This window comes from Schistocerca serialis, chromosome 8, assembly GCF_023864345.2.
Source record: "Schistocerca serialis cubense isolate TAMUIC-IGC-003099 chromosome 8, iqSchSeri2.2, whole genome shotgun sequence".
Classification (NCBI taxonomy): domain Eukaryota; kingdom Metazoa; phylum Arthropoda; class Insecta; order Orthoptera; family Acrididae; genus Schistocerca; species Schistocerca serialis.
This window is the reverse complement of record NC_064645.1, coordinates 162,168,082-162,181,904: the sequence shown is the minus strand read 5'-3', so window position 1 is coordinate 162,181,904 and position 13,823 is coordinate 162,168,082. Positions and strand designations below refer to the sequence as shown.

Sequence of the window (13,823 nt, the reverse complement as noted above, 5' to 3'; positions counted from 1 at the left end):
TGTTATTTTACAGCCACAATTCATATGCTTTTAAGCAGTTAAATAAAGCAGAATGTAGCTACTCAACAACTGAGAAGGACATGTTAGCGGTCATACACTGCATTAATGTAATTATAATGTTACTTGTATGGTAGAAGATTTAATGCTCTGATTGATCATGCATCATTGAAATGGTTGCTTGGTCTGAAAGACCCACCTAGTCATCTAACACACTGCGTTCTCAAGCTTAGTGAATTTTATTATTAGGTACCCATAAGCCACGCAGAAAAGACACGAATGCAGACATGTTAAGTTGCAAATTGGCTGTGTTGAGCACACTGGGCAAGAGTGTGTTGGAATGGTGACAAGTATAGGTGAAGGGTAAAGATTGTTAGGCTTTTAAGCCACAGCCGCTCTTTATCATACATGAGGATTTGTTGTGCAGAGTCACAAAATGCAGACTAAGTGTCATGGCCCCAGCTATTTCCCAAAAAAAGGCTATACCATGTGCTGTCATGTCATGGTGGCCAACAAGCAACAGATAGGTGAGTTGCTAAACAGTTTTGGTGGAGGAATAGGGAGCATGATGTAGAGCAGTGTGTAGGAGAATGTGTACCATACACACAAAGACCAGATATTTCACATCAGAAAATCCCTTTGCAGAGGTTACCAGAGACGTTGAAGCCATTTCAAATACTTGGCCTTGGCTTTTGCGAGCCATTTAACAAAACACATGCAGGGAATAGGTACATGCTTCTGATCATTGGCAATTTTTTATGGTTTCTGGTAATGATAGCAACAGGCCAGTACTGTGGCAGAAGCATTAGTTAACAGTTAGGTATTGAAGTTTGGAGTGCTTTAGTCACAGATCAGGGTACAAACTTCATTTCAGAACTAATGACATGAGTTACATATTCCACCCTCAGAGCAATGGAATGATGAAGCCTTCTATGACACTACTTTAAATATGCTAAGTAGCTGCATGAGCACTAGACACAATGACAGGGATATCAACTTCAGTATGTGGTTTGTGTGTACAACTCGAAGACTCATATAGGAACAAGCATATCACCCTTTGATGTGGTGTACGGGATGAAGATGCCATTCCCCTCTGATATTTTATGCCCTAAATTAGGACAAGATTGTAAATCAGTAAAGAAGTTTACAAGCAGAATACGGGAAGTATGGAGAAACAGATAAAAGGCAAACACAAAGGCTCTGGAATGACAGGAACAGCCAAACAGGCACATGGGAAAACTACTGCAGTATCGTATAGGGCAATGGGTATTGGTCACTAATCCCTATATGCTGAAGGAAAAGACAAAGAAGTTCCTGACCATATATCATGGAGCATATTGGGTCACAGAGATGACCTGACCAGTTAATGTAAAGCTACAGTTCCCTATTAAAACGTGTAATGTTCACATCAGTCACGCAGAACCATTTAAAGTTACAATGGATGCAGTACCACAATTATCCTTGACCAACCCTGTATGTGAAGGTGCAGCAGGTAAGGAGAAGGAACTTCTAAAGGTCAGATAGCACAAATTACATGACATGCCTTATGCCGTAACGAGTTAGGTTCTTAATAATAAACAAAAAGCACCAATTTGCTTTTGTTCTACAGTTAGGTTCTTTGCAATATTTTGGTGGTGTTTGATTTATTCATGTTATTTGAGTTTATAAATATGTTTCACACTGTGTTGCATGATTCAGTGTTTTCATATCATTGACAAGTGTATTTTTCTTTTATTGTTGCAGGTTATTGTCAGATTTATTTGGTGTTGTTTCTTATTTCTGGTTGTCATTAGTTACTCATTTCAGAAGGTAGGAGGGGACAATTTTTTTCCTCATGTACAAGAATGTGGGGACAGCCTGCATTATACGGTACAGGATACAAATAAGGCAGCTGGGAGTGTCGTTGACTTCGGATAATAGGGAAGCTCATGTAGTTATGTCATTAGTGGATTTGGAGAAGTGCACCCAAGGGAGTACTGTTGAGTGTCCAGACAGACCAGTACAGAGTTATATGCACACATGTGAGGCAAATACTTTTATGGGGAAAATAAATGAGACTATTTGCAAAAAGGAAATGTTGTCCACATGTTCTTATTTCCAAAAGGTAGGAATATAATGGCTGTACTCAGTATTATTACCAGAAACTGTGTTGACAACATGCTATGAAAAATGGAAACTTAAGGGATTGAGGAAATTAGAGTTGTAAGGAAGTGGTGATATCATTAATAGCACAACATGTGAGATCATCGGGAAAGCTTTCCATCTTCAGCTACCTTCACTGATATGACTATTAAGGCACTGATGTGGAATATGTTGTACTGTACAGAAGGGTCTCTGAGGGTATTACCAACACAACATTTAATTTACCTTAACACCAGCCTTCAGCCTGAACTTATGCATTCATTAGACAAATTTATCAAGTCTCAGCAAGGAAACGTTTCAATGGAGCAGATGTTACAAAATGTTCAAAATTCTCAAGGACACTGTCAGCAGAAGATTACATCAGTAATCATTTCAGGTACCAGTTGTGGCATGTTTCTACTAGGTACTTGCATATTGCATTTCTGTAATTGTCAGACAAGCACAGTCTATGGATCCATTGACACATCAGTTGCCAATTGAGTGGTTAACCAGCATGGGCTGAGGCAATAGTTGATGGAAGTAAACCCACTGCATTTAAGTAGTGTAAGCATTAGATTAAGGATTCTATTGCAATAAGGTCCTGGAAACTGCACTTTAAGAATAACCCCATGTAGTAGTGGATAAGGTAGAAACCCATTTGGGACAAATATTGGCTAAAACTAGCTTTTGCCATCCATGGTACAGAGTTCTGTTGGTTAAGAGTAATTTTAAGGGAAGACTAGTATTGAAAGATTCAGGACAAATTGGTCACACCAGGGGAGATGTGCTGTAACCCAGAAGAGTTTGGTATGTGAATTGTAAATTGTTACAGTTGAATTCCAGTCACAGCCAGGCAGTATGGGTGAGCTCAGGTGATGTGCTAATAGAGTACATCACTGAGCAGTATCGCTGACCATTCCAGCCAGACAAGCTTAGGGTCTCAAGGCATTCACTCATAGTGCCATCTGCATCTTAAACTGGAGAAAATAATGGGCTTTTGAGTTTCAAGGATATCATGTTTACTATTGGGTGATGATGATTGGCTGACTACCTATACAGTGATTAATTTATCAAGTTCTAGCATGAGGCATGCGATATCTTTGGTGTGGTGACTGCAGGACTTGGGGAAACTTCACCGATGGGGCAGCTGGTGTCCAGCCAGGCAGTGCCCTCTGAGGGATTTTGGCCGATGGACTGCAAGCTGTCTACAATCCCGCTGGGGAAGGTGCACCATTGTGGCCTCCTATCCACCTACATATCATTGGTCACCATCCTGGTCCACCGCTGGAGGATGATTGGGGCATTGCTGCTTGGCATCAGGGCCCCTAGTGTCAGCTATCACATCCAAGCACATGACATGGGGACAATGATGAGCATGCGTGGGGGTTCCTAACTGCTATAGCTCCAGAGGCCTGGATGAGCCACACTCTTCTTCACCTGCTAGTGACCCACATGGTTTTGTGGCAGTTGCCACCCAAAATCCAGGACAATGAATGTCACCAGTGTGATCAGGGCCTCAGCGCATTCTGTAATTGGCTGCACTTGCATGCACATAGTGTGGCCTGGAGACTACTTAGAGTGTTATACAAGCCTGCATGAATAAACACCCGTCAATATTACCACAGCTTAAATGAACGCCCTGGCGTGAATCTACAATCTGCCCCCCTCCCTCACCATTTCTCTCATCCATCCCAATGTTAGAGAAGTGATTGCTGGATAACTCTTGACACCCAAACACTATGGTGTGGTAGTAAGATTGGATACTTTGCTAATGTGTAAAACTAGTGGTACATGGCATATCTCCAGCTCGGTAGTATTGGCTTAGCACAATGGGGTGTCATTGTGTGACAAGTCCCATTTTGTTTATGTTTGATTCAGTATCTGTTCTGAGTTATTAGATTTAGTTTGTGATTACTAGATCAATTAAGTTTAAGGTTAAATTTGCAAAGCCGGTGGACTTATTATTATTTACGGGTAATGGTAGGCCCAATAACCTAGTACCAGTAAGGTGTCAGTCTTGTGTTAAGTTTAAGGTAAAATTTGCAAAGCCGGTGGGCTTATTATTATTTACGGGTAATGGGTGACCCAATAACCTAGTACCAGTAAGGTGTCAGTCTTGTGATCATGCAGGGTACGAACTGCCGTGCACTAAGGTTGTGGCAGCCACATGTTCTACTTGTAGACGCGTTGGTAATTTGGCTCACAATTGTTCAGAGATTCTCATTGCAGTCCACCAAATTCTCAGGTCTCCACATGGGTAGCATGGTTAGCTGGGAACATAAAGTCCTCAAGATCATGAGAAAGTTGTTGTCAGCTACTTTTGCCTTTAGAACAATCTCACATACTGGAAACATCAGTGTCACAATGACCACTTACTTTGGATACTTCCATCCTATTATTTGCTCCCTATGCTGAAAAATTATATTTCATAATCTTTTTAAGTAACTTGTGATACTTATGATGACTCCCAACTTATTCATTATGAGCTTCATGGTTGACAAACCCTGTGCTCTATGAAACTAATTAATGTACCATGATAATCGTACAAGAAGAATGGTTGACCTCCACTGTGATTTGAAAAATCAAAGGTGTAATATATTCCAGTACTAAAATATTTAATTCCTGTCCAACAACATCAAAGGTCTATGCAGTACCACCACATTATTTTAAAATAAGATAACTATGTATTTACGTGATAAAACTTTTTATGGGTATTCATTAGATGAGGTTTTATCAGACATATACACTTTTTTACATGTATATTTTTATTGTTTGATATGTAGTGTTGTGGAATGTGCTCTAGTGCCTGTATGATATCTTTGTTTCACTTAGTTTCTGTTTTTGTTATAGTTTTATGTTTTTATTTTTCCTGTAACTGGTTTATGAATTAACTGTACTTCCCTCGTTATATGTTATATGTAATTTTCTACGTTTACATATTCTTAAACTAGTTCCACATCCTAGCATCTCACACATACAAAAGGATCTATGGTATATGTAAATAAATAAATAAATAAATAACTGTTAATCACTTTCTACTGAAAGGATTAAAAGATATGTTTTGCACATTTCCATGATGTGCTCAGCTTCTGCTGCCTGCAACCAAACAAATATTCTGTGGAAATTAAAAATTTATGTCAGTACTAGGTATGAGAGTGATTATTTTTTTAAAAAATCATTAATTTAAAAAGATGGATGGTTGCATACCATTTTTTTAGCATCTCGTTGAGACTGCAAATACTGTATACCACAGTATGTTTGTTCATCTTCTTTCCTCATTAGCCATGGCTCTATGTAAGCATATTGTTTAAAGAAATGGTTCATGTCAACCACAAGATCTTTAATGACATACATGTGTGGAAGAGGATATATTATGGTTGGCTTTTTTAAGTTCTGATCAATAAAACTGAAAACAAGTGATAAAAGATATTTGTTTACAGTACAGAACACAGTGAACCACTTTGTTTTATAACTATTTAATATTCTTTCATAACATTCCTACAAAACAATTTACAGGGTGACCATTATTGAACTATATGAAATAAAATCATCATAACTTCTGAATGGTTTGTGTTACAATGCTCAAACTGCATAGCTGGTGTGCATGATGGGAATCAGCACACCCATGCACATGCACCTTGTTGTTGTCAGCCATTTGCACATGAAAATGTCACGGTACAGCATGCCTGAGTGTATAGCACTTGAGAAGCAATAACAGCCAAGCTGCATCTCAAAGGAAGTTTACAACCAAGTTGAAGCTGAAGATGACTGGTCCAAGTGTGCTAACAATCAAAATTTGATTCACGGTTTTGAGAGAATGGGTAGTGTTCGTGATGACAGTGTTGACAACGTTGGTCATCCAAAAAGGGTGAAAATGCCTGAAAACAGTGGGAATCACCCAGGAGACACTGAGACAAATTGTTGTTGAAGACCAGCATCTCTTCCCACACAAAATTCAAACACATCAGCCATTAAGCCTCAGGGAACAGCGATTGTGTTTCACCAACACTATGATCCACAGAATTGATAAACTGGACTTTGATGTGAAAATGGTTTGGTTTAGCGAAGAAGCCCCCTTTCATTTGGATGGACTTATCAATACGCAAAATTGGCACATTAGGGGACTGAGACTCTACATTTTGCGATAGATAAGTCCCTTCACCCTCAATGGGTGACTGTGTGGTGTGCAATGTCCAGTCACAGAATAATTGGTGGGATATTCCTTGATGGTACTGTGACTACCAAACAGTACGTGAAGGTTTTCGTAGATGATTTTATCCTCATTATATAAAGTGGCCCTGATTTCTATAAGATGTGGTTCATGCAAGACAGAGCTCGACCCCATCAAAGCAGAAGAGTGTTTGATGCCCTGAGGAGCACTTCGGAGACCGCATTCTGCCTCTGAGGTACCCATGGCCCACTGACATGGGGCTCAATTGGCCACAATATTCTCCGGATCAGAACACATGCAACTCCTTTTTGTGGGCCTATATTAAAGACAAGATGTACAGCAATAACTCCCAAAACCATTGCTGAGCTGAAAATAGCTATTCAGGAGGTCATCGATAGCATCCATGTTACATTACTTCAGTCGGTTATGCAGAATTTCACTATTCATCTGTGCCACATCATCGGTAAGGATGGCAGCCCTATCAAACATGTCATAACCTAAATGCAAATCTCTATAGTGACATTTACATGTTGAATAAAGTGTGTGCATGCCACAGTTTGAAGCCAATTTATGTTCTTTTCATATAGTTCAATAATTGTCACCCTGTATATAATGTAGATATGAAAATAGTACATTAAGTGCAAACAAAAGAATTTGTAAAACTACTTAAAAGCAGCTTTAAAATAACATTACAGGATTTGAATGAGTTGTCTGAAAAGAGTTTTAATCACATATTATAACAGAGATTGAAATATTTCCACACATGTTCTTCATAGCTATTAAAACGTTTATCCCGTATAATTACTATATTAATCATTATCTTTAAAAGTAAAGAATATCACGACCAAACATCTCTACACAAAGGGAGTGTATGCACATGTGCGCGCGCACACACACACACACACACACACACACACACACACACACACACACAAACACACACACACACACACACACACACACACACCTAGAGAGAGAGAGAGAGAGAGAGAGATCCGCTGTTGTTTTCTATTTACATAAATGATCTTTTGGATAGGGTGGGTAGCAATGTGCAGCTGTTTGCTGATGATGCTGTGGTGTACGGGAAGGTGTCGTTGTTGAGTGACTGTAGGAGGATACAAGATGACTTGGACAGGATTTGTGATTGGTATAAAGACTGGCAGCTAACTCTAAATATTAATAAATGTAAATTAATGCAGATGAATAGGAAAAAGAATCGCGTAATGTTTGAATACTCCATTAGTAGTGCAGCGCTTGACACAGTCACATCGATTAAATATTTGGGCATAACACTGCAGAGTGATATGAAGTGGGACAAGCATGTAATGGCAGTTGTGGGGAAGGCGGATAGTCGTCTTCGGTTCATTGATAGAATTTTGGGAAGATGTAGTTCATCTGTAAAGGAGACCGCTTATAAAACACTAATACGACCTATTCTTGAGTACTGCTTGAGCATTTGGGATCCCTATCAGGTCGGATTGAGGGAGGACATAGAAGCAATTCAGAAGCAAGCTGCTAGACTTGTTACTGGTAGGTTTCATCGTCATGCAAGTGTTACGGAGATGCTTCAGGAACTTGGGTGGGAGTCTCTAGAGGAAAGGAGACGTCCTTTTTGTGAATCGCTACTGAGGAAATTTAGAGAACCAGCATTTGAGGCTGACTGCAGTACAATAGATTTTATAAAAGTAGCATCTTTGATTGTATGGGAAGTATACAACATTTTTCTGTCCATAGGAATATTACAACTAAAGGTTGGCAACGATTTCTTAATAACATTTCACATGTACCATGAAGATATATTTCTAAAGAAAGTGCCTCACACAAAGTGGACAACTCTTATAACTCATTATCAGTTCAAGATATGAAAAAAGGTTTTTCAAAAGATCATAACAGTAAACTAAGAAAGAAATATTTGTCTGTTATCATGAACACTCAAAATATTTTTTATCAAACAATTAGAAGGAACTATAGTTTCCTAAATCAAACTATTTACTTTTTTAAATAACATTCAAGAGATCTTGTAAAGAGAGTACGGTCATACAGTTCTTGTTCATGTGTCAACAAAACTTATCAGTTTTGAAAATATAAGTAATTGGATAGATAAAAGGTCTACTCACTAAGCGATGTTTTCTTGTTACTGCTTGGTGAGTGGATTTTTTATCTATTGAATCATTAATAGTTCTCGTTAACGGCATTCTCTGTACCGCATTAGACTATAACTCAAACTACGGCCAGACCGATGTGCCTCACTTGGCACCTAGATACACTGTTACTTGCCTGGTGCCAAGTACTTGGATGCTTGGTGGCCACACTGGAGCAGCAATGCCAGTCGCCATAGGCATAGTGCATAGTGTCTAAATGTTTCTTCCAATGCTGAGTTAGAAAATGCTTCTGTCAGAAAATGTTTCTTTGAAATGAGGAAACTCCCATCATGTTGGGTACATAGTACTAACTGTGAGAGAAATTTATGCGGTGAACTTAATATGTTGTACAAACAACTTTGGGAGTTTCAAGGCAAATTTTTTGGTTATTTATGAATGACTGCAAAATCATTTAACATCTTTCTCATGGCTACTACAGAAAAACTACAAAAAGAAAATATTAATTACAAAGCTAGTTTATCTCCTGAGGAGTGTCTAGTGGTAGCATAAAGATGAATAAATATAAATTCAATATGTGAAAAACATGTGGCAAACTCTGGAGATTGGACATTTTAATACAGCATAGCACTTTCATATGCTGTTGTTTGCTTTCACTTTCTAAAATACTAGAATCTCTGTGTTCGGAGATCACTGTAGTATTTTCTTTTTTTTTCTTAAATTGTAACTGTTTGAAAAAGTGACAAGACGTTGTGGCAACATCATCAGCTACATTTCCATTTTGTGCTTTGCTGGTTGACTTGTGCAGTTCCTTAAGTTTATTATATCAGGATTAGAAACTGAGTGTACAATTGGTACCAAAGCAAAATAATAATGTCTTCAAAGAGTCCACGGGTGTACTGCCAGTTCATAGTGTCCAATGGGTCACTAAGGATCTGCAGTAGACCTGTGAACTGTACACTGTGAGAAACTGAAGAATCACAATAATATATTCATTATTTTTAATTTCAGATTTTTAGCTATTGGACATAGTTATAGATCTCCTGGGTACCATTTTTGTTTAGGCTGCTCAGCTTAGTAAAGGAAACTTGTCAAATACTCTGGGGCTCACTGAAGGCTAAATACTTGCCATCGCTACTATTGTGCAATGGTAAAACAATGACAGCAACTTTTTTGTGAAATGGAATTTTCCAAACTGCATTGGTGCACCAGATGAGGAACGCATGGATGTAAATGGCCAATATCACAGTGGACCTTTGCATTACTGCTACAAACAATACTCTTTTATTTTAAAGCAGGCTGTAGTAGATACAAATTGTAAGTTTGTTGTCATTGACACTGCCACAGAAGGGCAATAATGTGACTTGATGAACTTCTGAGATTTAGCATTGCTTCAAATACTAGACTCAAGTCACCTCAACATTCCCACGATAAGACAGATTCCAGGAACAAATGTCACAATTCCATTGCTTTTAATTGGGGATGATGGCTATCCTCTACTGGATTACTTGGTGAAACCTTTTCCTGAAAGGTATTCTGATGACAGAAAAAGAGTGTACAGTTACTTCTTTAGAGATCTCACTTAAGCATTGAGTGTGAATTTGGCATAATAGCAACAAAGTGCAGAGTACTGCAAAAAGCTATTCAAACTGATGTAAGTATTGCCATAATAACTACAAAAGCAGTATGTACTCTCCATAACCTTGTGATGGAGCATGAACAACTCGAAAAAACAACTGATACAAAATTTTTGCCAACATTCAGTTCCCAAGGACCTCAGCACAGATGCAAAAACAGTGCAATACATATGAGGAAAACGTTGTTGTTGTTGTTGTTGTTTTTGTTGTTGTTGTTGTTGTTGTAGTCTTCAGTCCTGAGACTGGTTTGATGCAGCTCTCCATGCTAATCTATCCTGTGCAAGCTCCTTCATCTCCCAGTACCTACTACAACCTACATCCTTCTGAATCTGCTTAGTGTATTCATCTCTTGGTCTGCCTCTACGATTTTAACCCTCCACGCTGCCCTCCAATGCTAAATTAGTGATCCCTTGATGCCTCAGAACATGTCCTACCAACCGGTCCCTTCTTCTTGTCAAGTTGTGCCACAAACTCCTCTTCTCCCCAATTCTCTCCAATACCTCCTCATTAGTTATGTGATCTACCCATCTAATCTTCAACATTCTTCTGTAGCACCACATCTCCAAAGCTTCTATTCTCTTCTTGTCCAAACTATTTATTGTCCATGTTTCACTTCCATACATGGCTACACTCAATACAAATACTTTCAGAAACGACTTCCTGACACTTAAATCTATACTCGATGTTAACAAATTTCTCTTCTTCAGAAACGCTTTCCTTGCCATTGCCAGTCTACATTTTATATCCTCTCTACTTCGACCATCATCAGTTATTTTGCTCCCCAAATAGCAAAACTCCTTTACTACTTTAAGTGTTTCATTTCCTAATCGAATTCCCTTAGCATCACCAAACTTAATTCGACTACATTCCATTATTCTCGTTTTTCTTTTGTTGATGTTCATCTAATATCCTCCCTTCAAGACACCATCCATTCCGTTCAACTGCTCTTCCAAGTCCTTTGCTGTCTCTGACAGAATTACAATGTCATTGGCGAACCTCAAAGTTTTTATTTCTTCTCCCTGGATTTTAATACCTACTCTGAATTTTTCTTTTGTTTCCTCTACTGCTTGCTCAATATACAGATTGAATAAAATTGGGGAGAGGCTACAACCCTGTCTCACTCCCTTCCCAACCACTGCTTCCCTTTCATGCCCCTCGACTCTTATAACTGCCATCTGCTTTCTGTACAAATTGTAAATAGCCTTTCGCTCCCTGTATTTTACCCCTGCCACCTTCAGAAATTGAAAGAGAGTATTCCAGTCAACATTGTCAAAAGCTTTATCTAAGTCTACAAATGCTAGAAACGTAGGTTTGCCTTTCTTTAATCTTTCTTCTAAGATAAGTCGTATGGTCAGTATTGCCTCACATGTTCCAACATTTCTAAGGAATCCAAACTCATCTTCCCCGAGGTCGGCTTCTACCAGTTTTTCCATTCATCTGTAAATAATTCACATTAGTAATTTGCAGCTGTAACTTATTAAACTGATAGTTTGGTAATTTTCACATCTGTCAACACCTACTTTCTTTGGGATTGGAATTATTATATTCTTCTTGAAGTCTAAGGGTATTTCGCCTGTCTCGTACATCTTGCTCACCAGATGGTAGATTTTTGTCAGGACTGGCTCTTTTCCCGGGGCCTTGTTTCGACTTAGGTCTTTCAGTGCTCTGTCAAACTCTTCACGCAGTATTGTATCTCCCATTTCATCTTTATCTACATCCTCTTCCATTTCCATAATATTGTCCTCAAGTACATCATCCTTGTATAGACCCTCTATATACTCCTTCCACCTTTCTGCTTTCCCCTCTTTGCTTGGAACTGGGTTTCCATCTGAGCTCTTGATCTTCATACAAGTGGCTCTCTTTTCTCCAAAGGTCTCTTTAATTTTCCTGTAGGCTGTATCTGTCTTACCCCTAGTGAGATAAGCCTCTACATCCTTACATTTGTCCTCTAGCCATGCCTGCTTACCCATTTTGCACTTCCTGCCGATCTCATTTTTGAGACATTTGTATTCCTTTTTGCCTGCTTCATTTACTGCATTTTTATATTTTCTCCTTTCATCAATTAAATTCAATATTTCTTCTGTGATTCTTGAGTTTCTCCCGGCGTATTTGATAATCAAAATTTCCACGGGTGTGCTGCCGGTCTATAGTGTCCAACGGGCACAATATTTCGGCGATCATACATGTCGCCATCATCAGGTGAACTGACGGACTGAGCTCCTGTGAACGTGCCAGCACGGAGATCCGTACGCTATGGCTGCTCAGAAGGAACTGGGTTCAGTCGCGGCGGCACACCCGTGGATATTTTGATTACCAAATACGCCGGGAGAAACTCAAGAATCACATCATACACTTTTACGGGGAGGAGATATATCGCAGCATGAAGAAATTTGAAAAGTTGCGCCACCGTAGATGTCGTTTGCTAAGTACTCTTGCCTTTCTAAAGAGATGTTGTTCCGAGAATGTTGTTCCAAATTTTGCTAAGGTTATGCATCACATCGATTCTGCAGCAGCTAAGAGAATCAAGAAACGAGCCAGCCTCGCATTGGTACGTGAGAGAGTGCAATTCACCCGCCGGAGCCTTGAGTTTATCTCACAGGAATTACTCAAACTACATTTGCAACTGGCTAGTAAATTCACTTCTTGTTCCTGGGATTGGATTGATGGTGTCACCTGGGTGTCAGCTGATTCCGCCCATAAGAAGGCTATGGGATGTCAAACAGCTAAGTTCTCACGTCTCCTTGACAAACCATCTCTGCAGGTTCCGTGCAAGACTGTCATCAATTTGAGTGGCATGGTGTTGAGTGATGATGCGGTCTCGATTTTGCAGAAAGGTCTCAACTTCGCTCCCACCCCCAAGTTCACTTCGGTCGCAAAAATTGTTAGTGCTGTTGAACAGGTTGCAGCTCGACTTCCGCCAGAATCAGCCAAGGAAATACGTCGTGAAACTTGTTGTGCGTTGACGAAATCCAAGCCGATGAAGTCAAATATCAGCAGTAAAGAGAGGTCGGCCATTCGTGATCTGAGGGAGCGCTCTGAAATTGTTGTCTTACCGGCTGACAAAGGCAATCCTACATTTGTTGTCTCCCATAAGGACTACACTGATAAGATGCAGAGCCTGCTAAATGACGATTCCTACCGGAAGATCAGCATTGAACCTACAAAGAAGGTGGAGAACAAGACGAGGGTGCTTCTCAAGGACGCAGATTTACCAGAGGGTGATGCTAAGAAATTGTTACCCCAAGGTCCGGTACCGCCTACACTATATGGACTCCCGAAGGTTCACAAAGAGGGGGTACCATTACGCCCCATTGTCAGCAACATCAGGGCACCTACATATTTGTTGGCCAAATACCTGATGGGAATATTAAGTCCTTATGTGGGTAAATGCCCTCATCACATCTGTAATTCCATGGATTTTGTTAAACGCCTTGATAGCTTCAGGTTGGATGAGTCAGATATCATGGTGAGTTTTGACGTTGTTTCCTTGTTTACGAGGGTACCCCTGCGAGAGTCACTAGAATTGATTAGTTAGAAGTTTGACGAGAAGACCACTGAACTTTTTAGGCATGTCTTGACTTCCACGTATTTTCTTTTTAATGGAGAATACTACGAACAAATGGAGGGAGTCGCCATGGGTAGCCCACTCTCACTGGTGGTAGCGAATTTGTACATAGAGAACTTCGAGGAGGAAGCCCTGTCATCATCCGTATGGAAACCTACTTGCTTTTTCCGTTACGTGGACGACACATTCGTCATCTGGCCACATGGTATGGATAAACTCCTTGACTTACACAT

The 13,823-nt window shown here is 39.6% G+C and overlaps 1 protein-coding gene across 1 annotated transcript in view; it reads right to left on the bottom strand.

The window, feature by feature from the left end:
* LOC126416901 (succinate dehydrogenase [ubiquinone] iron-sulfur subunit, mitochondrial-like) overlaps positions 1–13,823 on the bottom strand; it is a 202,479-nt gene that overhangs the window by 86,709 nt on the left and 101,947 nt on the right. The window contains exon 4 of the mRNA XM_050084785.1: positions 5,326–5,524. Coding sequence (XP_049940742.1) covers positions 5,326–5,524 — 199 coding nt within the window. The remainder of the gene's footprint in view (positions 1–5,325; positions 5,525–13,823) is intronic.